We start from the raw sequence: 25,293 nt of genomic DNA, 5'->3' as shown, positions 1-25,293 counted from the left end.
ACAGTCCACTCCCCTCCTGCAGTTCTTGGAGCTTCCCAGTCAGGTTCCGCATGTACCTTCATTATCCGCCGAGCGCCTAAAGTCCAAGCATAGTGTATGAGCTCCCAGTGTCCAAGCACCCAGTGTATGAGCTCCCAGTGTCCGAATGCCCAGTGTACGAGCGCCCAGTGTCCGAGTGCCCAGTGCATGAGCGCCTAGCACCCGAGCGCCCAGTGTATGAGTGCCCAGTGTATGAGGGCCCAGTGTCCGAGCGCCTAGTGTCCACAAAATGCTCAGTGTCTGTGAAGTGTCCAGTATGCAAGTGCCCAGAGTCTGAGTGCCCATTTCTGTGGGGCTCTTCTGTTGAGGCGCGCCCTCCAGTCATCAAGCGTTCGGTGCCCCAGGTAAGGCATCCAGTAACTGGCTTGACAGGTACGATCTCTCCTGTCATTGAGGACCCGTCTTTGGCTCCAATTCAATGTCGGTTGGATAACATTTTGAGCCTCCTTCAGAAGCCTGCTTCAGTGTCAAAGGAGCCTCCGGACCTTCCTATGTCTTTTATTTCTTCAGAAGAGGAACCCTTAGAGGAGGAGCAACTGTCCTCAAATTATTTGACGCTTTTGATGTTTTTCCTAGTCTTGCTATCAGACTTTCTTCACTCCAGCAACCCCGACTTCTGCTTTTTTGATGCAACACCCTGCAGGGACCTCCAGGCTGCCTAAGATGGTGCTTTTCTCTTCCTCCAGGAAAGCTTTGTCCCGCATCAATAGCTGGTTGGCAGAGAAGAGAGATCTGGGCAAAGCAGTTCTTTGTACTCCTCCTCGTTTAATACCACAGAAGTATTTGTCGTATTCCACTGGAGAAGCCCCTTCCTTGGGAGTTTCTGCCTCCTCTCAAGGGGACTTTTCCAGTCTCATTGATGCGACACATCGTTCGGCGTTCTCCTTGGGTAGGATTTTGTTTACTGCCTCGAAATTGGACCCCCTCATCAAGGACGTCTTCAAGGTCTTCGAGGTCCTGAGTTTTCTGGATTGGACCGTAGGGGCTTTGGCAAAGAAGATAAAAGATTACGCCACTCTTCAGGAAAACTTCGCTGCAGACTGGTTAGGGGTTCTTGCATATGCTGACAGAGCAGTTAGAGATGGTGCCCAGGAGTTAGCAATCATTTTTGCGACAGGAGTTCTTAAGAAGAGGGACTTAAGGTGCTCATTCACCACAGAAGGGGTCACTCCCTCTCAGAGATTGTCCCTCCTGTTCGCTCCTTTGTTTAAGACTAGTTTGTTCCCTCAAGCAACCTTGGAATGAGTGACAGCCGAACTTCAAAAGAAGTCTACACATGACTTGCTTGCATAGTTGACCAAGAGGACTAGAGAACCAGCACGAACACCTTCGGCATGTGCTACTGTTAGGACCGCCTCGTCTCTGTCACAGCAGCCCTTTCGAGGGGGTAGAGGCCACTTTCAATCTCAACCTAGGACCAATCTCTGGTCGGTATGACCCAGCAAGAAAATGACCATCAAACCCACTACGTACTCACAAGTGACGACCCTGTCCTCTGTGCCCCTGTGGGAGCAAGACTTCTAAATTTTTGGAGCAATTGGAAAGCCAGGAACATGGAACCTTGGGTTCTAAAAGTTTTGAAAGAGGGCTGTGCAATCCCTTTCAGGTAGAAACCTCTCTTAGTAACCTCGCCCATCAGCTTGACAGCCTACTCGATAGGCTTGGAAAGGTTTGCAGTCCTGTCTCTAGAAGCCTAAGCCCTACTCGAGAAACAGGCTATGGAGGTGGTTGACGATCAAAGCATAGAGGGGTTCTAAAACTGCCCGTTTGTCGTTTCCAAGTCATCGGGAGGATGGAGACCTGTTCTGGACGTCAGTGCTCTGAACTTCTTCATTCAGACAACAAAGTTCAGAATGGAAACGAATCATTCAGTTCTGTCAGCCATCCAGGAAGTATCCGAGGTTCATCTTCCAGGACAGGGTCTTCCAGTTTTGGGCACTGCTTCACCCTCTCCACAGCCCCTCAAGTATTTACCCGCATTCTCGCCCCTCTGATGAAATGGCTTCACCTAAGGGGAATCAATGTGTGTACTGTATATTTAAACGACTGACTCCCCCTCAAGATCCCAGTGCATGGAGGACCTTCAGAAGACTCTCCAACTCACCCAGGATTTGGGGCTTTTAATCAATTTCAAGAAATCTCGGCTAGTTCCCACTCAATCGATTCTTTATTTGGGGATGAAGATCGATTCTCTGAATTTTAGGGCTTTTGCATCCCTTCAAAGGATCCAGAACTGCCACGGGAAGTCCAATACTTCCTCTCTTGTCCATTCTGCTTGGCCAACGAGTGGATGAGCCTCCTGGGAACACTGTCATCCATCAAAAAGTTTGTGCTATTGAGGAAATTACACACCAGAGTGTTGCAGTTCTTCTTAGGGCCAGCTGGTGAAGGAAGAACCTTCCAGACTCTTTTTTTTCTTTCCCATCACTCCTGAAATCAAGGAGGACCTTTGGTGGTGGCTGGTAGAAGACAGATTTTCTGTAGGAAAGTTGCTGCACCCTCTGAGCCCCAGCCTAGATGTTGTATTCAGATGCATCAGATCTGGGTTGGGGGGCTCTGCTCAATGACTTGGAAGTTTCTGGGATGTGGTCTCCAACCGAAAGGAACCTACACATAAACGTGAAGGAGCTGAAGGCAATACATCTGGGTCTTCAGTTCTTCTCAAGCAACCTTCAGCAGGACAGTTACGGTCCATTCAGACAGCATGACCGCACTGGCCTACATCAGGAATCGAGGGGGGATGGATTCCTTCTTGCTTTACGAAGCAGGCAAGGATCTCCTCTTATGGGCAGAAGGCAACCATACCAGCATTGTGACCTGCTTCATTCAGGGCAAGCTGAACGTCCTTGCTGACGAATTAAGTCTTGGTAAGCAGGTTCTACTGACGGATTGGAAGTTGAATCCGCAGGTGTGCACCGAACTGTGGAAATGGGGGGGGGAAAGCCGTCGATAGACCTGTTTGCAATGTCAAGGAACCATCATCTCCCTCTGTTTTGTTCGCCAGCTCCGGATCCTCAGGCTTGGGCAACGGATAGCATGCTGCAGGATTGGTCAGACCTAGACGTTTATATGCCTTCCCACCATTCAGCATGGTGAGGAAGTGTTGAAGAAGTTCATCACTCTCAACAACATATTGATGACTCTAGTGGGTCCCTTTTGGCCACAGAAAGAATGGTTCCCAGATTTTCTCAGCCTTCTTTTAGATTTTCCAAGACTGTTATCTAAGAAGAGAAGTCTTCTCAAACAGCATAACTTTCACCGATTTCACCAAGCCTTATCTACTCTCGTTCTGACAGGCTTCAGACTGTCAGGGAGCTTGTCAGAGTGAAGGGTTTTTAAGAAAAGCTGCTGAAGTAATTGTGAAATGTAGGTGCCGATCTTCTGTTGCAGTCTACCAGGCAGAGTGGGCGGTCTTTTGAGGCTGGTGCCGAGAGCATAACATCTCTTCTTCTAAAACCACTTTAGCCCAGATTGCTGACTTTTTGCTTTTTCTGAGGTCTTAGAAAGGATTGGCTACATCCACCATCAAATGATACATGGCTATGTTAAATTCTGTTTTTAAACATAGGGGAATAGACCTGTCTGCAAATCAGGATATTAGTGATTTGATAAAGTCATTAGATACGTCAAAACGAGAAATCTACAACAGTTGCCTGGAACTTGGACGTAGTTCTTAAATGGCTTTCGGCCTCCATTCAAGCCTTTGAACTCCTCCTCACTAAGGGATTTGATGAGGAAAACCTTATTTTTAATTGCTTTAGCTACAGCTAAAAGAGTTAGCGAATTACAAGACCTTGATAAGAAGGTGGGTTTTTTCAAGGGAATACAATATGCTCACTAACCCTAGGGTTCTTGGTATAAAATGAAGACCGTTCTAACCCCTGGTCACATTCGTTTACTGTCAAGAGCTTGGCTGATATCCTGGGCCAGCAGATCAGGAGAGAGTGCTTTGCCCAGTAAGAGCAATGAAGATTTATTTGGAGAGGAAAAAAAGGATTAGAGGTTCCTCACAAAATCTCTGGTGTTCAGTTAAGGATCCTGCGTGGCAGTTATCCAAAAATGCCTTAACCTTCTTTTTAAGGACCGTGATTTCTGAATCACACTCGAGAGTTCAAGAAGATATCCTCCCCTTGTGGAAAGTTAAGGCCCATGAAATAAGGGCAGTTGCCATCTCGCTGGCCTTCAAACGGAATCTCTCACTCTCCACAATCTTGCAATCCAAGTACAGTACTGGAGATGCAGGTCAGTTTTCGTGATGCATTACCTTCGTGATATAGAAATGGTATATGAGAAATGCAGTGCATTAGGCCCATTCTTCACAGTTGGCATGGTATTAGGGGACGAAGGATATGAGGGATACCTTCTATTTCCTGTCTCCTTTCCTTGGTTAAGGATTGTCGAGTTTTTCTTGGGAAGCCTAGGAGCACTGTGTGCCGTGAGTGCCCATCGGTCATTGTCTTTTATGGTTGGATTGGATTATTTTTTAATGTGGTGCAGGTAAAATTGTTTGCTCATATTTTGTTGTGCTGCGCCCAGGGCAAGGGCACATATATATGTATATACTGTATATATTTCTTTGATTGTACTTTGGCAACCTGCAATTTACCCCTATGTTGCTAAGCCCCACTAAAGTAGAGGTGACCCTTAGCTATACCCCCACGCCACTACAGGTCGAGAGGAGCTCTGACCAGAGGCAGTATTGTAAGGTGTCAAAGAAACGAGCAGGTAAAAGTTACTGTTACTTTATTACAGATCCAGGCAGTTTATATAGCGGCCGACTGACGCCGGCCCGCGAGAGACAATGGAATTGACTGTGACCTGAGGTCGAAACAATAAACAATAATATGCAGTGAACGAGTACAAATTACAATACAAAACATACAGAACTTCAATATGGATACAGTCTTGATGCCTGTGAATGAAGAAACATGTGATACACAATGTGTGACATTTGTATAAATACGTATAAAGTAAAAAATGGTTAAAATGCGTGACCTGGCACGTTTTAGGCGTGACTAATTGAGTTTGAAGAAAATGGGAAGTCACCAAAGAAAACATGCTCAGCGGAGACTTAATTAATGGCGCCGCCGAAACACTACGCTGGCGCCGATGTGGTGACTTTACAAATACTCCCCCCCCAAGACGAGGGACGCGTCTGACTAATCCCTGTATCTGCTGGGACGCTGAAGGGTGCCGCGGCTCCTTGAAGATAACGGAGGGTCTCCTGCCTGTGAGGCTGCTGGTTGGGTAGTCCTTCCTGGGGTGGCCACGCCTGCGGGGGTGAGGGCGTGCTGGAGTGCGGTTGGGCGGAAGGGGTGCTGCGTCGCTGTCGGGACTCTCCGACAGAAAGGCGGGCTTTAAGCGGTCTATTGAAACCCAGTCGTCCTTCCCAGGGAGTGCCAGCCGGAATGCCTAGCTGTTTCGTTCCAGCACGCGGAAGGGTCCCCTGTAGGGCTTGGTTAGTGGTGGATGGACGGCGTCGACTCTGACGAAGACGTGGGTGGCGGATGACAGCTGTGGCGGCATGAAGGTGGTTGATTTGTCGATGTATGAGCGCCTGCAAGGGGCAAACTTGCCGGCCACGTCGCGGAGCCTCTGCAGTGATGGGGAGTGGCGTTCATCCATCACGAGCTCTCCCGGCACCACGAGGGGTTCCCCATAGGTTTGTTCGGCTGCAGACGGGGTGCCGTCGGCTCTGGGGGCGGTTCTCAACCCGAGGAGGACCCACGGCAGCTGATGTTTCCAGTCCTCGGCGGTGCAGCGGGCCATGAGGGATGACTTTAGGGACCTGTGGAACCGTTCGACCAGGCCGTTGGCCGCTGGGTTGTACGCCGTGGTGGTGTGGTGCGTGGTTCCCAGCAGTTGAGCCAGGCCGGACCACAACTCGGAGAGGAAGGCGGGGTCCCTGTCGGTTGTGATGTGGTCTGGGACGCCGAAGCGGCTAACCCAACTGGAGAGCAGGGCCTCGGCGCACGCGCTGGTGGTGGCTTCTTGCATGGGTGTGGCGGGCCACCTCGCCGAACGGTCTACCACCGTCAGGAGGTATCTGGATCCGCCTGATGGGGAAGGGCCCGACAACGTCGATGTGGATGTGGCGGCGGCGCCCTGGCTGTGGGAACTCGCCTACCCCTGACTGCGTGTGACGACCCACCTTACTGGTCTGGCACTGCAGGCACTGTTTTGCCCAGGACGTGGCGTCCTTTTGCACCCGTGCCAGACGAACTTTTTGAAAGCAGTTTGGCCGTGGTCCTGCCGGAGAGGTGTGAGAGGCCATGAATTATGTCGAATACCTGGCGGCGGCGTGAGGCTGGAACCAAAGGCGGGGCTGACCTGTGCTGATGTCGCAGAGCAGGCTGGGGCCTTGAGGGCGAGGGTCACGTCCCGCCACTTGAGGGACGTGATGGCGGTGCGGTATGCTGGGGTTTCTGGGTCAGCGGCCTGTTCTCTGGTGAGGTCCTGGTAATCTACACCAAGCTGCACTGCATTCAACTCGACTCTGAGAGGCGTCTGCTACGGATTTTTCTTGCCGGGAGGTACCTGACGGAAGAGGTAAATTCGGCTATGGCTGAGAGGTGGCGCTGCTGTCTGAAGACCATGAGTCCCCTGCTTCGTGAAGGCGTGAACCAGTGGCTGATGGTCTGTGAAGATTGTGAAGGGCGTCCCCTCCAGGAGGAACTTGAAGTGCCGAACTGCGCGGTACATTGCGCAGAGTTCCCTGTCGAAGGTGCTGCAGCGGGTCTCTGTGGGATTGAACTTCTTGCTGAAGAAGGCGATGGGCTGGGGCGCCGTTGATGATTTGCTCCAGAACAGCACCGCAGGCGGCGTTACTGGCGTCTGTCGTCAGCTGGAGGGGGCCTTGGGATCCTGGTGTGCCAAGGCAGTTGCCTTGGCAAGGGCGACCTTCGTCAGGGGAAAAGGCCTGCTGCTGGCTGGGTCCCCAAGACAGGGACTTGGTTGGCCTTTTAGGACTTCCGTCAGGGGCGTGGTGTGCGCGATCCCGGGATGAACCGCCTGTAGAAGTTTACCATCCCAAGGAACTCCTGGATGGCCTTGACGGAGGTGGGGTCAGGAACCTGGCTACGGCTGCTACTTTCGATGTAAGAGGGTGGACGCCTGTCGGGACACCTCGTGACCCAGGAATTCTGCTAGAGACACCTCGTGACCCAGGAATTCTGCTTTCTGGACGCTGAAGGTACACTTGTCAAAGCGGACGACGAGGCCGTTCTCTTGGAGGCGCTGAAGGACTGCCCTGATGTGTCTCTGGTGTTCGCTGGAGACCTGGAAAATATGAGAATGTCGTCGACATAGCAGACGCAGAACTTTAGGTCCCCCAGGATGCTGTCCATGAGCCGCTGGAAGGTGGCCCCAGTGTTCCTCAGCCCGAAAGTGGAGAAGGCGAACACATAGGACCCGAAGGGCGTGATGATGGCTGTCTTTGGTATGTCCTCTGGTGCAACAGGTACCTGGAAATAAGATTTAAGAAGGTCCAATTTAGTGAATATTTTGGCCCCGTGAAAGGAGGCCGTGAGGTCCTGCATGTTGGGTAGAGGGTAGTGGTCGGGCTTTGTTGCAATGTTGAGCGCCTGTAGTCGCCGCAGGGTCTCCAGGAGCCATCCTGGTTTCTGCACCATGTGGGGGGAGGCCTATGGACTGGAGGCTTTCCTGCAGATTCCCATCCACTCCATCTCCGCGAATGCTTTTTCGCCTCCTGAAGGCGCTGAGGGGAAGCCTGCGGAACTTCGTGATGTGTCGGGGCCCTTTAGTCGTTATATGGTGGTATATGCCATGCTTGGCTGGGGCCCGGGGACTTGGCGGCTCGGGCTTGAATACCTCAGGGAACTCCGACAGTAGGTGTGCATACTGGTGGGGTGACGGCGCTGATGGTGGGTCTGGGTCCCGCTGTTAACGGGAGAGACCGGCAGGAGTCGGTATTGAGGAGGCACTTGCGCCTCACGCCGACTAGCAGGCTGAAGTGCGCCAGAAAATCGGCCCCCAGGAGTGGGGTTCCTACGTCCGCGATGATGAAGTCCCAGGAGTAACTCTGGCCAGGATGGAGATCGACAGGGGCCTGGTGCCGAGGGAGAGGATGGGGTTCCGTTGGCGGCCGTCAGGAAAGCGGCCGGTCTGGTGTCTGGTTGCGGTCCTCTCTGGATGCTGGGAAGACCGATTTAAAGGCCCCTGTGTCGACCAGCATCATCCTGCCGGAGATGGTGTCGCGGATGTAAAACCTACTGTTTTTGAGGCCCTGGGTTCTTCGGCTGCCATGGCGGCCTGTCCTGCTGGCCGCCGCCCCCGTTTTTTGAACGGGCGAATGAGCAGGGCGGCAGGCAGTTTCGGGCGTCCTTTCCGAACCACTTGTGGTAGCGACAGAAAGCCCAGGACCTCCATCTGCTGTGGTTCGGTGGGCGTCTGTTGGCGATGGCGTTGACGGGCTGCTCTACGTCCTCTTCAGGCTGGATGGAGCTGACCGGCTGTGTGGCGGTTTTAGCCGCTGTGAAGCCTTGACGGAGTCTGTGAGATGTTGCGCCGTCTCTGAGGTCCTCAATAGGCATGGTGTAGGGGTGAGCGATCTGGTTGCGTAGACCGGGTGGAGTTGGCGAAGGTAGATTTCCCGTGCGGCTTATCTCCTGCCGCTTCTTTGTGCCATCCAAGTCTGGTAGTGACAAGAGATCCACGACCATGCTCCAAGCGTCTCTTGAGTTGAGGTCGTGGCGTGGGTTTATGGCAAGGTCGATAGCACGGGCGGCCCGCTTGGCGATGGGCAGGGAGCAAGCTTCGAGGAGGAACTTTTTGTGGTGCTGTATATGAGGGTGTGTGTTTCTGGGTACTCGCGAGATGAGTTTTCTGTACATGTCCTCCGGAAGGGCGTTGAGCACTGTGTCGGCCTGTAGGATTTTGTCCGTCAGGTCCGCGATTCTGAAGTGGCTCTCCACCCTGCGCAGCCACATCGATGGGTTCCCCTGCATAAACGCGGCAGTTTTACGGTGAGGGCGGCCCGCGATTGTGTTGCCCGGCCGTCGTGTGTTCGGGCGCTGGTGTGGAGTTGAGGAGGGCCTCGATGCAGGGGCGGGCGGCGTGTGTGATGGGAGGTAGGTAAACCTCCGAGTCCGCAGGGTCCGCGTTTAACTGCATGAAGGAGGGGATATCCGCGTCCATGCTCGCTCCTTTGACCCCTTACTGGAGTGGGGTACTCGCGTCAGTACGCACTTTGCGGCGCCGTGTGGTTCCGCTAGTGACGCTGGTGGGGTACGCCGACGAGTCAGCACGCTCAAACGCTGGTTACAGCGCCGTGTTTAGGCCGCTAAGAGCGTTTTGGAGAAATCCTGGAGCCAAGACTAAGTCGCCGTGTCGGTCCGTTAATGGCTCCAGGATACTCCGGGGGTCACCACTGTAAGGTGTCAAAGAAACGAGCAGGTAAAAGTTACTGCTGCTTTATTACAGATCCAGGCAGTTTATATAGCGGCCGACTGGACGCCAGCCCGTGAGAGACAATGGAATTGACTGTGACCTGAGGTCGAAACAATAAACAATAATATGCAGTGAACGAGTACAAATTACAATACAAACATACAGAACTTCAATATGGATACAGTCTTGATGCCTGTGAATGAAGAAACATGTGATACACAATGTGTGACATTTGTATAAATACGTATAAAGTAAAAAATGGTTAAAATACGTGACCTGGCACGTTTTAGGCGTGACTAATTGAGTTTGAAGAAAATGGGAAGTCACCAAAGAAAACATGCTCAGCGGAGACTTAATTAATGGCGCCGCCGAAACACTACGCTGGCGCCAATGTGGTGACTTTACAGTATCTGTCTGCTGTGGCTCCCTCACTAGGTAAGGTTACAACAAGCATTTCATGATGTTAGCTAATTTTCTGTTTCAAATTCACCTCCATATCTGAGTGTTTTTGAGTAGTATATGTCCATGTATCCCACCTCCTGTCAATGTGGGATTCAGCTATGTAATTACTGTATTTCGTAAGTTACTTACATAAAAATGACATTTTTATAATAAAATAGTTTTATATATACTTACCAAATAATTACATGATTGGTCCCTCTCTCCTCCCCTACATGGACATAGGGCATAAACGAATTGAGGTCTTAAGCTGTGTTGTACCTATTCTTCCTCAAAAGTGGTGGGGCAAGTTATCCACACCCAAAACAAAAGAGCGCTACCGCAATTTTCAAATTTTGAGCTGCTGCATAAAGTAGAAACTAATAGCTATGTAATTATTTGGTAAGTATATATAAAACTTTATTTCATTGTAAAAATATCATTTTTATTGTTTCTGTGACCTAGTGCATTAACAACTTGTACAAGCTGTGTAATATTTCTTTTAAAATTGTAGTACCACAACCCTCAAAATAGGCAAACTTTCTCAAGAGTCCAGGAATGTAACTATTCTTATTAATATTGTTTCTTATGGGAAAATTATATTTCAGTAACATGGTTGTAAATAACAAGATCTCTCCAGGGATGTAACCGTCACATTATTCAAGAGGCAGCTGTACTTCTGTTGGGTTGTTTCATCAGTCTGCAAACTGGTAAATGACCTCCCTTTGAGAAACTCCAAGAAGGTTCTTCCTTGTCAGTTACAGTTAGGGGCTATAGAATTATGTCTTCATGGTCTCCTTCCAGGTAGCATGGTGGTATGAGCTTCAATTGAGCTTGCTTGCTGACTCTCATCATTGCTGGATCCTCAGCCATAGGGTCGAGAGCAAAGTTGGGTGTCAGAAGGAAAGAAGTTCGACTTTCCTCTCAGAGTGAAGTGTAACCTGCGAGTAAACTAGGTCCTGAGAAGAATGCCTTGTATCTACTCTTTTCTCCCAACAAATTTTGGCTGAGGGTAATATCACTCAGCTGAACAGATTGGTCTTAGGTTACTCTGCTTTCCAAAGGGTAAAGTTGAGGTGGTGTTCGAGAAGAGGCATTTTGACAGCCAAGTCTTGTTGATTTGCCATGTAGTCACCTGCAAGCCCTGTAGGGCATCATGGGTGGCCACACCTGTTTCCTCAGCTATCATTTGTGTGTAGGTCTGAGCCTTCCCAATACTGGTCTAAATGGGTCCCTCACTTTGTTATAAAGTAGCATCATAGTATCTCCCAGCGGGAATTATGGCAAAACTTGAACTTTCAGTCTTATCAGCCAATACTTTGCCTAGAAGGGTAAGTGAATTTATGGACTGTTGTATGAGGCCTTCCTTACAATGATATTTATGCCAGCAGACTGTATAGAGTCCCGGAGAAGATACAATGTAGCAGCATCCTTCATGTATCCAGAAATAAGTGGGCTTATTCAGGTTCTCCCATTTCTATCTGAAAGAGGGAGCTCTATAGTTTGGGCAAAATGTCACCCAGGGTTTTCCTGGGTTCAGCCATGAACACCATCCTCAGGTGCTTCAAGATATGAAATGCACTCTTAGTTACTTAAGTTTAGCATCTTACCAATGCAGAGGTTAGTGTCCACAAGTTTGCTTACAATTACATCTGATGATTAGTAAGAAGCTTTGCTCATCATAGATGCCACTGCTAAGTGTCAGTCTACTCTTACTTCATTTCTCTCCATGTCAGTTAAACACGTATGTGAATTTCCTAAATATAACCAACATCGGTTATCAACTTTAGGAAATGGATCAGTTGGTGAAATTATATCATAGTCTGCAACATTGTCAATTGACCCAATTTTAATATTCATGAGGAAGTGTAAATTAATTGATAGAGTATAGAAAGTAATTTATGAAAATACAAAAGCCCACTGGGCAACTAATATACTGTATATATAAAAAATCCGAAGTTATTCTGATTTTTATCATTACTCAGTTTTATTTTATTTTTATGGTGAAGATGGAAATTTGAGTAAATGTATTTAATGTTTGCAGGTGTTCTAGTGTGGAAGCGTATGCCTTTTTGCATATTTTTAAAGTTTCATTATTTATTCATCATTTAGTCCCAGTGCATAGCCTATGGCTTAGACCAGGGATTCCATTTCATTTTAATCCTTTGGGCCAGCCCTATGAGAGCTGTTAATCAGCTCAGTGGCCTGGTTAAACTATTGTAATAATTCTCTCCATGTTCACTCTTCATTACAGAGGTCATGCCTCAGATCTGTTTGTTGTAGGCAGGGACAGTATGATGGTGATTATGCACAGTTCATTTCACTGTGGGTGCAACTGTTGTTATTCCTAACTATATCATGGTAAATTCTGATAAATGGACAGATATAAAGATATTAAATTGATTGTTTTGCAGTGTTTCATATTCATATTGGTCACTACTGTACTGTGCTGCTTAGGTCAACCTCCGCACTCGGAGCACTTTGAAGGCATTCTTATGTCATCAGTGTGTGGCTTAGCAAAACAATTTAAGCCATGGTTTGTTCTTGCATATAAAGATTTATGAAGCATTAAAAACTTTTCCTGTACATTTACCGTGGTATCTACTTCAAGTTCCTAGACTGACGTCTTATTTTGCCTTCGTGTAAAGTTAATACTTTAGTCTTACTATTGTCACTTCCTGAACATTATTACCAGTGAGTAGCTACATTTTTCTTAGTTAAAGTTTTTGAACTGTAGTTCTATGATGCATGAGCCTCATTCCCAACCAGCACTGGCAGTAGGACGTAGGAGAAAATAATGTAAAATGTTCAAGTTTTCTTTAAGAATTCCATGCATTGCAGATGTTATGGAAAATCACTCAAGATTGTTTTGAGATGAGGAACACTTTTTTTCTCTACTATAACATCTGAGTATTCATTGCATTTAGGACTAAAGAGTCTCAGGCATGAGGGCTTATTTAGCCTTACACCTGGTTATGACCATTGTAGCAGTTAGAACCTTTAAAATATGTACACTATTAATGTAACTCCCTTTTTTCAGGATTCTTGAGAATATGGTGGAAATTAAAAGGAGTTTAATTTCATTTCTTAGTGACCCAGAAGTTTAGGACTAGTATACTTGGTATTGCTCAGATATTATAGTTCATGAGCTGAAGGTTGACCAACTGTTCCTATTCATACAGATTATGAACTAAAAATATTAATTCCATTACTTTAAACTCTTGTCATCCTAAAAGGTAAGGATGTAAAATTTTTAGTAAAAATTTGCTTAACTAATTTCTTTCTCAGAATTGAATATTTATTGCATTAATTTAATAGACTTCATAGGACATTTTGTATTTCAGTAACCTCTGAATCTTTTAAGTTTTTTCCGAGTTAATGTAATGAGCATAAAAATTACAACTGCCCATTTACAGCAGATTAATAAGGAGTTTAAAGACCTCGCAAATATACATAGCCTGATGAAGGCAAAACTTTGCATCTAACACTAAGAAATTATAGTAAGAATACAGCTTGGATTCAGGGAAGCTTTCACCCTTCACCCAAGAAAACGTCATTAGGTAACTTCATAGTCACTGATTAACTCCTGGTAAAGTTTTTTGAGTTTTTCATTTTGTATCAAGAGGTAAATCAAAATATAATTATTTTCTTATTTTTCTTGTGAGCAACGGTAGAAAATAATTTACATAGGTGTTTTTGTGTTTTTAATTAACACTATATTCATATATACAATTATTTGTACTGGCTCTGAGGATGTGTTCCAAGGATAAAGCCCTTGAACAACACTGGTAAGTTGCTAAGATGGAATGCATCATTGTAATTTACATTTGAGGGAAACCAGTTATCTGAGTAATCCTTCAACTCTATGGTCTAGCGAAGATTTTTACAACAGCAGCAAGAGATCATAGAACATAGTTTCATGGTTGTAAAATTTACCTCTGCACAATTTTATATGATTACATTTATATCTAATCAAATGCAATTTTTTCTTTATATTAAATATACAGTATTAGAAAATGATTTGGACTCACTTTTGAGACAAATGGTAATGAACAGTAAAAATATAATTTTCACTTGAAAAGAAGAGATCATTATTACTTAACTAATAACATGCATACATACAGTACATACACAACTCAGCCATCCTCAACCAGTACAATAACATCAAACAATCATTTCAGATCATATTCAGAAAGGCTGTCATTTAGTAAATTATACGTTGCCTAGAAGATAAGTGGTTATTTTACAGAAATATGTTTTATACAGCATATAGGTAACTGAAGAATATAGCACTACCTTATCACTGTACATATCACAGCAGTCTAGCTGGCATGAATATGCTGTCTAGCTCATCACACTATTTAGGCATATGACAGCCAATTCAAAATTTTAACATCCAGCACTATATTCCGGTAGTTTAAAGTTTTTCAAGCGGCCAATTCACATTCCCTAAGTAATATCGTATTTCCTTGCCGATTCCTAAAAGCCAGTTCCCACTTGCATAGTAATTTAGTACTTTCCTTTTATATATTTAAATTTAAATTTAATTGGAAGAAGTTATCTTATGTGCCATCAGTTTTTTCTTTCATGTATGATGACTGACATGCATAAAATAAACTGACTATATAATAACACAATTTTGGTCTTTAACAAAATAAATCACTTTAAATAACCACAGTTCATTATTTTATTATAATGGCTATAATCCATTATTTAAAACTTTCAAGAACTCCATAAAAGTTTCCACAGGAAAGTCTGTCATTGGAATTCTCAACAAACACATTGCAATAAAAAGCAAACAGATAACGTCACACCTTAAAAGCAATGAGATTATTCTTTATATTTTCCAACAAAATAGAAAATTTCAATAGTTTCTGTAGTAATCTCAAAGCTACAATGACAATCTCTTAAATGAGGCATTGACTAGCTTAGGGTAAACACTAAGGCACGGTTGGTGATTGCATTACAAACGGATATGGAACAGTCCACTGCATATGGGCAATCGCTGAAATCCTCAAAATTCTGTAAAGTTTTGGATGTAATGTCACATATGTTTTAGAACGGAGGACAGCTCTGTGCCAACTTTCAATAAGTTCCCTGACTTCAGGGGACACAGTATAACTGACTCTTGCATTTTTCACTGTGAATTAATTCACTGGAGCATAATGAAGAGTTTAATACAGCTAGTCCCCTTCATTGGAAGGCAAAGATGAGGATGATAAAAGGAACTAGAAGAATAAAGACCATATAAACTGGAACGCGGGGCTGACACGTGGTTGTCACTTCATAAGAGTGCAACTCACTGAGGTTTCCTTCTGCAGGAACTTCTACAACTACAGACTCAGTCTGGGTAAATGCAAGGGGAAACACACACTCGGAAGAATTCCGACATGTATCTATTGGTGCACTGACATCATACATTGCCCTTTCCAGTTCCAGATGGAATCCTAGTTGGTTAATCTCAATGTTGTTATCAGATGTGAATATAAAATAGTAATAATCTGTGGCATTTACAGTGAAGTTCCATGCATCTGGATTATCAGATTTTAAATTAAGGACTCGGATGGGCCAATCGAGGTAAGGAGTGAGATCAACAGTGAGAATTGTATCTTTGCACTGCTCCAAGAATTCTTCACTACTTGAAATTGAAGAATTACCTGTAGTGACATCAAGTGTATCATTGAATTTATGCAACATATCCAATTTATCCACCACACCTGAGCCTGAAACAGAGTGCTCCGGGTGAATAGCAGCATTGTCAAGCAAGACGTTTCGACGAACCCGTTCTACCAAGAGAGATCCCTTTGAGCCATTCTGCTTTTCCTTTCGTTCTTTATTCTTCTTCCCTTTTCTGTTTTTTCTTTTTTCTCCCTTTTGCTTAGGTCTGACTTTCTTCTCAACTAGGTCATCATACTTATGCATCTTTACTTCATCCACAAGCAAAGGTACAAGATCATCGTCGTTGTCATCATCATCACCATCCTCCTCCTTTTCAACAACAGTTTTCTGACTCTCAGACTTTAATGCTGTGAATATATCCTGCTCATCCTCAAAAACTTCACCACCAACCCCACCTTCATCTTCCTCCAATGCAGCATATTTCATCTTTTTCTTCTGTTGCTCTTTGTCAGCCTCTTCCTCATTATCAGGAGGACCTTTGTATACATTTGGTACTCGTGGTAACCCTGCTTTCATTAGCTCCTCTTTAACACGATCCTCACGGTAGAAGCACTTGCGCAGGTTGTCTTCACCCTTTACAACTAAGAGTGTGCCACCAGCCCATCTGTAAAGGAAAAAAAAAAATTAACTGAGGTGGCAATTCAATACAGTATCATGATTTATTATTTAACATTCAAAAGTTTTATGGAGTTTTTCAAAGCATGTAAACACTTATCCTAAAAACATCTTAATCCTTACTATGGTATGTAACTACAGGTTTAACACTTGGATTCTTAGACCTAGCCACTTCTAAGTGGGCACAAAAAGGGTTTACTGATTAACACAAGGAAACCCCAGTAGATGATCAAGTGCATATTGTAAATTTGGAAACATTTCCATCCTCAAACCAAAGGGATGGCTGCCAAGAAAGCACATTTTTAATGGAGTTACAGCCAACAGCGTAATATTTGATTCATCTTGTGACTGGGTATGCTTCCAGACACAAAACTGAACCGACTTATTGTTCTACTTCATGCCCCCACTGCACCACCTATAATGCAGGAAGGTTCATGAAAACTGAGATCAACAGTTCCTGTTATTTGCCATTTCTATTGTGAATTGTGCATGAAATATTCTCTCTCTCTCTCTCTCTCTCTCTCTCTCTCTCTCTCTCTCTCTCTCTCTCTCTCTCTCTCTCTCTCTCTCTCTCTCTCTCTCTCTCTCTCTCTCTCTCATTTTTATCCTAAGTGATGTATTCAAATTCTCACTTGCAGGAGGAACAGGGAGAGGGAGAGGACAATGATGATGTTACATAGAATGCAGCATTACCCAGAACTAGGAACTAACAGAAGGACATCAGCAATAGGAACTAACAGAAGGACATCAGCAACTAGCCTCTTCCTGACTTTGTATGTGCGGGTGTTTCCATTATCCACACAACTTTTATGTAATTTATGTTGTTTGATAGAGTGACCTAGTCAATCAGTTAGCCTTCCAGACCAATTTAAATGCATGACAGAGCATCCTCAGTACATCTTTCAAGACTGACACATCAAAGGTGCTTGTTTTCCTGAACATCCTTATATACACAGGTTGCACATGTGATTTAATGTCACTGAAGCAGTTTTGCCTGATGAAGGTCTGAATCTACATCAGTGACAACCAGCAGATCAGTGACAACTAGCAGATCAATGGCACACAAGACTTGTCATTAATGCCATCACCAGGAACTTTATCCTGAAATGCCTCTACAGGGTATTTTTATAGTCATAGCACTGTAACCTTAATGGGTACTAGAGCTAGTTTAGCTGAGATTCTATATATCCATATAAGTCTGATAAATGCATATAAAGGCACTAGAGCTGGTAACTGGAGACACTATGTCCATAAGAAGCCTGATAAATGATGCTACAAGTTTCTTTTGAAGGACCAGTGTTGATGGCCTCATCCAGGAGAACATCAAGTATCAGGGGTAGGCAACCTTCACTATCCTTCAAACACAACTCTCTCAAAGAAGTAGGAATAAATGAGCTCCAAAGTTGTAGTTAACTTGGAAAAGACACTGAAGAACCCAATAAGAAACCCCCTTGTGCGGCATCTAATGGAAAAGTACAATTGCCAGTATGTGGGTACTACAAGAGAAATGATGATGGGGATAACTTCTTTTACATCCACAAAGAAGCAAAAAAGGTAATAATAGCTATATACATTTTATTCTCAGAAAATATTGATAATTACTGTATTTTACATTTTTTATGTTGAATGATTTATACGCAGTCTCCTCTGTCATTTTTATCATGATGTATGCAAATTCTCTTTCTCAATTTGGTTGTCTCTATTTATTTATTTGCTCTCTTTTCAGCTGAAGTTCTAAAGATCAAGAGAAGCAGGAGGGAGAGGACGAAGACTAGTATCAAGATGATGATGCACAGAGTACGGTATTATCCAGTGCCAGGAACTAGGTCAAGGAGAACATGAAACCCACCTCTTCCAGACTTTGTACATTTACATACTTTATGGATTTTTTACATGATAGAGTTATCTCACCATGACCTTGTCAACCACCTACTCTTCCAAGCTAATTTACATGCAAGACAAAGCAACCTTAGGATCTCTTTCAAGACAGACATCAAAAATGCTTGCTTTTTAGGGCATCCTCATTTACATGGATAAACAGAAGCCGAGATTCCCCTGGTTGCAGACTGTATGTCATCAAAGGGATTTTGCCAAATGAGAGCCTGCATCCACTTCACTGACAACCCACCAATCACTGGCAGACAAGATAGTTTCTACAACAAGAGTACTGATGAAGTCATGGTGGCTAACAAATGTACTAGAGCTGGTAACCTGAGACAATATATACATAATAAACCTAGTGAACAGGGCTACAAGATCTTTTGCTGTACCAGCATTGATGGCATCATCCATGATCATAAAGCTCTAAATTGTTATTAACCTGGTGAATTGAATGAAGAATCCTGGCTGGGATGTTGGCATTGCAAGAGACACATAAATCCTCATTTGATGTTGATTGCCAAAATGAACAGCAAGACAGCAAACTGCACTTGAACCACAAAGGATTAGTAGAATGCAGGCACTCAATAAATGAAAGGATAAAGTTGTGCATTTGCTGTCAATGGATACCAGGATGAAACCAATGTCTTCTAAGAGAAGATATGGCAAGGAGGCAAAGGAAAAGGTTGAAAGCCATGTCAACATGTCATCATGCAGTATGATGGTGGGAGGAGGCTAGGTGCTGGCCAAAGTGACACACTGACACATCTGCACAAGACTTGAAGCCCTATGAAGATAAAATGGTTATTGTGCACCTATTTTATCCTGTGCAATGCCAGCTAGAGGAGACCAGGGCAAACTGTAGGATGGGGGAGACACTGGCTTGAACCAGATCACACAATATTGGTAGACCATTCTGCCTGCATGGGTACCACAGGAAACTGACCTTTGGATCCACTGGAATCCATGACGATGAGCTGAAGTCTCCTCTGAAGCAGAGGTGAACATGGTATACCAACACTGGTTCTACTCTGATGAATATGACATATGTCTGGTCTAGACCCAAATACAGAAAAGATCTGAACGTGAAATCAGCAACGGCACTCAATAATCTCATCCACCCTTGTGCTGCAATAAAGGAGCAGAACCAGTGAAGTTACCAGGTTAGACCCACCTGAATGTGGCAAGCAGAACTGCTCACTGCCCCATGCCAGACTATGCATGAGTTAGTGAAGCACAGAGCAGTGAGCAGGCTGGTATAGTACCAGGCCAGCGCTTCTCAAAGGAGTATGACCACCCCATCGACAACCTGGAAGACAATCATGAGAGTGTCCAGGACCTGTTGTAACAACCTGAAAGGTTGATGTAGCCCTTGATCCGTTTGCTCTGGTGAATGTGACATATACTTGAGCCTAGGCCCAATTGCAGGATCATGATGTGAGGGTGATACAATACAGGCAACTGTATCCTCTGCAATTGTGCAGAACCAACCAGGCTGACCCCACCCGAGTGCAGCAAGCAGGAGCTCTTATGGTTTGTCTGTCTTAGATCAACCTGTGCCAGGCCAAAATAACACTGAAGATGTGTGGGCTAGTTTAGTACCAGCTGCACATGCTCCAGCCCACCTTAGCATAATGGACCAGTGCATCTTAGATAAACAAGGAAGTGTGGACACTCTACCCTTCACATACTGTCTTTGGGTAGGCACTCACAAATCTAAGTTGGAGATTGCCAAGGTTTTCTCAACTGCACTGAGAGATGTTCTGTATAAAAGATGTGGATGTCTATCCTTGTAGGGACACTTGAAAAATACCATTTAGATATAGAGAAAAATCAGATATGAAAATAGGCTTGTGTGTTGTATATTGTACGGAATAAGTTTAAGCAAATCATTACCAGAATCTCTCGGATTTTGCTGATGTAAACAAGGAAAATTATGGCAGATTGCTTCAGTGTTAGGGCAAGAAAATAAATTTGATGCATTCCTTTAATAATACTGTAAAAAAAATTATGTAAAATCTTTCATAATATAAAGTCCAATCCTACCTTGCACAAGATGAGAGGGAAAATTTAGACCCCTCCAACAAGTAGACTCCCCAGTACTCAATATCATCGTGGCGGAGGGTCAAGTTTCTTTTTAGGGATACATGGCGTCGTTTCCTTTGCACTCTTGGGGACCCAGCTACCAGAAAGGCATCTAGTGTCCCATTGCTCGTCACACGCTGGCCCTGAAGAGAAGAGAAAGATTATAGAGAATAATGCCTACTGCAAGCTACAATGAAGCAGGGTAAAAAGTGTGTAAGATGCAATGTAAAAGTAAAGTGAAAATTTCGGCTAACAGCCACATTTAAGGTTCTACTTTAAACTAATGGAAGAAAAATTTGGAAGTAGAATTCTGCTATGCACACTGGCAATTTACTGTTATTCTGCAAGTATACAGACCAGGAAGGATGTGTGCCATTATGCCTTGATGTCTACGTGAAAGAGAAATAATTTTAGAATTCTAAGTCACATGTTCGAATTAAAATTTCAATACATTAATTATAGTTGTAGTCATCAAATAACTATTTTTACTGAATTACCAAGGACAAGAAATTGTTTTACAATTACAATGCTATACGATGTACATTTTAGAAAGCCTGAATTAGCAACAGATTTGGGATTAAATTTAAGCGACGGATCACTTTTTTCCATAATCAGTAAGCTATGCTAAAACTATAATCAGTAAAACAGAATAGCAAAAATATTTTTTACATGACACATATAGCTCTTATAATGCTAACGAAGGGTGGTAAGAAAATAAAAACATCCATACAATAATGCTAATTTCCATTGCACAAAAATGTTACACCTGTGTTAAGAGTTAATATAAAAAAAATTATGCTTCTTTAGGAAAGAAGCCAATATAATTAGTTACAGAGCTTAGAAAACCTGTCGTGCTCTGGCATTTAAGATTTTGCAAGCTATCTGAAAAATACATGGTAAAATAAAAAAGCCAAGTAGTTTCGAAATCGTGTGTTACTCAGAAAATGCTTCAGTAGATGGTTACTGAATGATTACCAATTCAACTCGGTGACCTTCAAAGCAAATGAAATGACCATTAATTCAATTCAATGCCCTTCAAAGCAGTTCTTCCCCCAACACAGTGGTGTACTTACCTGACACCAGAAGGAAGAGACGGCGTGATTGAGTGCCCTAGTGTCTGTTTCCGTCATTGGGAGGTGCCTGGCGTGATAAAGGTGGTACCTGGCGTACAAAGGGAGCGATATCAGCACCGTCGGGAGAACGAAGACGACCAGGAAGAAGGAGATCACCCGCCATGCGGACGCCATCTGCAAAAAAAAAAAAAAAATAAATAAATATTTTGAAATTACAATAAAATTTTCATACGGCGCCTCACACTTTACAAGTATTAATGTCTACTCGGCTAGTTGAATTCTTTGATTTTCTTTGTATAAAACATGTTTCTGCCACCCACACATCCTGACATTTGGAATATGACTTCCTTAAGCAAAATAAAAACACAAGATCAGTAAAATAAATTCTATTCCATGGACCAAGATGAGGCGACAAAACAGTAGTACTGAACATTTAGTTTGGCCCTGGAAAATATACCATGCGTTCATCTACTACTTGGATAATTTCCTTACTGCAGTACTATTTTACATATTAGAAAAAAGGGTTATATACAGTACTTGAATCAATGAAAACAGTTACCTAGTGTGCAATATCTGGTTTGACTCATACCATACAGTGCAATATCAAGTTTGACTCATACAACAGTTACAAAGGAATTTCTGCTGGCAATCACAGCATTCGGGGTAAAAAGTAATATCGTAAGTCAGCTGGCTTAGCCAAACCAGACTCTTCAAAGAACAGAAAATATCGCTTAATAAAAAAAGAAAGGTCGTTAAACCAACCCAAACCTGCTTACAAAAGGATTGCACACCCCACTAAGCTATAGGAAAAATAAAGGATTGCTGTTAACGCCTAAAGCTTGGTTTTACACAGCTAGCTATCCCTTCACCCAAGCGCCAAAAAAAAAAAAAAAAAAAAGAGTGCGCCCATGAGCGTTCTGAGAAGGTTCTTACTAATAACCGAAAACAATCCAGTGGAAAAAAAAAACCTGCAGGGCGAGCTGAAGTCTATCATTTGCTATGACAACCGCTCGAAACCCCCAACCTTCTTTCAACCCAAAACACGTCTACGCGCACACGTCTCAGAATTGACCAAACAAACAAAATCACTACAGGAAACATTTCAGGAGATGAAGGATGGGCGTACTTCTTACTTGAATGGTATTTTGAACCATGTATTTGAAAGAACGATTGTATAAAAATACAGTAGACCGCATCAGTAGCAATATGTGTACGAGTATGCCTGTTACTCAGAAATTCAATAAAAAAGAGGCGACAGAATCCTGGCTGTCAATCATCAAAGTACAACGACAGCGTAACACATTCAACCACGAGTAAACAAGGTTTAAGTATATGTATAAGGAATAATTCCTTATACAGTACATTACGAACGGATAATCCAGAAAAATACGAATTTAAGGCTAGCGTCATGAGATGAATAAAATTTTGGGGGGATTAGGTGATGCTTTAAAGGAAAAACAACACCTAAACGCTAAGGCATTTAAAGAAACAAAAGAAATATCAGCTTTTTCCTTAAATGCCTCAATGCTATGCTCTATTATTATTATTAAAACGGTTTAACCAGACCACTGAGCTGACTATCATCTGGCCCGAAGGATATGGATGAAATGGTGACAGGTCTAGGCTAGAAACCTAGCACTGAGACCTCCAATGTTTCGATACTGCTGTTATTTAAAAACTGTCCAAATTGCGTCAACATGGAAACTTCTAGACACCAGATGATGTACCCCTTCTTAAATGATCCCTCTGTACGCATCTAGCATGAAAATGACATGACAATAATTAACTTTTGAATACTTTCTTCTTTCCGAAGCCAGGATCAAAAAGACATTATATGGCAGTGGCAATTCTGGCAAATAAAAAAAATACCTTCAAGAAATTAGTTTCTGTAAGAGAAAAACAACAAGAGTACTAATGATGCGTCTGAATACCAACGTATCACCCATTGCCCACCGATAACTGATGCCTACGTAAAAGAGTATAACAAACCCGGACATATTTCAACCCGTTAACGGTAGATTCTCATTCATAACATAACTTTACAAATCTCGCCTCACTTAATACTATGATAATTATTTCGCCAACTTCGTTATTCACAGAGCTAAATTTCATGGTGAACCCTAATGAGGTACGACACCATCTCCAATTCAGTTCTGAACGTTCATATAAAACAACATAGCATTGTACACCGCGACATTTGAATACACTGGAATATTTACAATGGCCGCAGACATAACCTATTAATGGAATACTATAATACTTCCGAGTCCTTCAGGTAACTGTTTTTTAAAATGCATTATGCATCAGCTGTCTGAAAATCGAGACTAGTGGTGAATTTCCAAGTCTTAATGGCTATAACGACAAACCGACTGTTCCGGAAGATATAAATTCCATCTCCCACAGCTTCAAGGCCTCGGCGTAACAGAGAGGAAAAAAAAAGGCTCAGAATTCCCACACTACCGAGAAACTGGAAATTATTACTTTAAAAAAATTCTCATTTTCCCTCGAAGCACATAAGGCTCCTTCGTTCAGGAAACCGTTAAGTTGTGCTACTTTAGATAATGATAATCATACGCTATTATCAGCCATTAAAAACTAATACCAGTTACATAGTATACAATTAAAATATGTTTTCGTGGATAAATTAGTTATTCCATACTACGGGCCTGATATAAATAAAAAAAATAGCAAACTGTTTATTCTTTTGTCGGTAAATGTCCATTCGTGCTAGAAACAGCTTGTATATGTAACAAAACTGTCCCTGACACTTTTTAAAAGCTAAACTCACGTCCAAAATGAAAGCAAGGAGGTCTGAAGGAAGAAGAACCATTTAATTTTTTCCTTTAAAAAATTAAGTAAAAAATAAAATTCACGGAAAGATGAAACTTGCTGTTGTGTCCAGTCCTTGACTGTCTCGCGTCGTGCCTAGCAGGACGACCCTCTCTCCTCAAGGAGGAATTCTGGCCATTTCCTTTCCCCAAGATGTGGATTTGTCCCTCAATGAAGAATATTAAATGCTGTCTCCACTTTCAGTTCTATAAAAATATTTTATTTTCTTATACAAGCCTCCGCTACATATGAAAAATTAATTTTTCAATTACGGTTCTTTCACTTGAAACTCTTCCACAAGATGCACATTGATGGCTTTCCAGCCACACACCTTCACTAATATGCACAATTCATGTTTCTGTTGAAAACTCCAAAAACGATGCACATCTGTGACTTCTATAATTAGCCTTCCAGAGAGATACATGGAGTAATAAATTTTCCGCTTGTGTTCGTTCTCTCTCTCTCTCTCTCTCTCTCTCTCTCTCTCTCTCTCTCTCTCTCTCTCTCTCTCTATATATATATATATATATATATATATATATATATATATATATATATATATATATATATATATATATATATATATATATATATATATATATATATATATATATATATATATACATATACAATCATAAGAATTTAATTTATTCTTATAAGTATATCCCTACTGACAATACATTCGGACCTTGCAAATCACCCCCCCACCAAAAAAAAAAAAAAAAAAAAAAAAAAAAACTGGTTAAGTGACTGCTAGAAAAAAAAAAGGTTTTAAGGGAAAAATCCACCGTGCCTGGGCTGGAAAAACTTAAAGTATGGTTATAGAGGGTCGCATCCAGGATGGAGAAGGGTACGGGGCCAGCAACCTCACTCCAGAGGGCTTCCTGAAAATCGAAAGGTTAACACCCTGAAAAAAAGAGTTTGAATGTGGTACAGATAAAATCCAGTATATGTATATATATATATATATATATATATATTTATATATATGTATAATGTGTATAATGTATGTATATGTATGTATGTATTTCAGAAAATATGGGCAAGTTTTAAAGGACACATATATGCAAAAATGCTTTAAGATGTGATGAAAAATTTATGGAGTCAGATGGAAGTTATAGAGGGTAAAATCTTTGTGTTCAACAAATAGTTTGATCAATATTGCCGGTCAGTGATGGTTAGAAGTGCGTTAATTTGATCTAGATTGTGCCAAAATCTGCCTAAAAGTGAGTTTGATCGTTCATTAGCA

The 25,293-nt window shown here is 43.0% G+C and overlaps 1 protein-coding gene and 1 long non-coding RNA gene across 15 annotated transcripts in view; one reads left to right on the top strand and one right to left on the bottom strand.

Annotated features, from left to right (window-relative positions):
• Nucleotides 1–18,735, top strand: part of LOC136847413 (uncharacterized) — a 36,114-nt gene extending 17,379 nt beyond the window's left edge. The window contains exons 2-4 of the long non-coding RNA XR_010855738.1: nt 12,926–13,121; nt 16,818–17,733; nt 17,906–18,735. This is a non-coding gene — a long non-coding RNA (uncharacterized lncRNA). The remainder of the gene's footprint in view (nt 1–12,925; nt 13,122–16,817; nt 17,734–17,905) is intronic.
• The window catches only part of LOC136847412 (uncharacterized), a 654,742-nt gene continuing 642,975 nt past the window's right edge, over nt 13,527–25,293 (bottom strand). For all 14 annotated transcript variants that reach the window (XM_067119071.1, XM_067119069.1, XM_067119066.1 and 11 more), the window contains 3 exons: nt 21,216–21,389; nt 20,104–20,285; nt 13,527–16,168 (listed from right to left, as the gene is read on the bottom strand). In XM_067119071.1, coding sequence (XP_066975172.1) covers nt 15,079–16,168; nt 20,104–20,285; nt 21,216–21,389 — 1,446 coding nt within the window. In that variant the 3' untranslated portion in view covers nt 13,527–15,078. The remainder of the gene's footprint in view (nt 16,169–20,103; nt 20,286–21,215; nt 21,390–25,293) is intronic.

Source organism: Macrobrachium rosenbergii, chromosome 16 (assembly GCF_040412425.1).
Source record: "Macrobrachium rosenbergii isolate ZJJX-2024 chromosome 16, ASM4041242v1, whole genome shotgun sequence".
Classification (NCBI taxonomy): domain Eukaryota; kingdom Metazoa; phylum Arthropoda; class Malacostraca; order Decapoda; family Palaemonidae; genus Macrobrachium; species Macrobrachium rosenbergii.
Note: the sequence above shows the minus strand (reverse complement) of the source record. Positions and strands in the feature narration are given on the sequence as shown.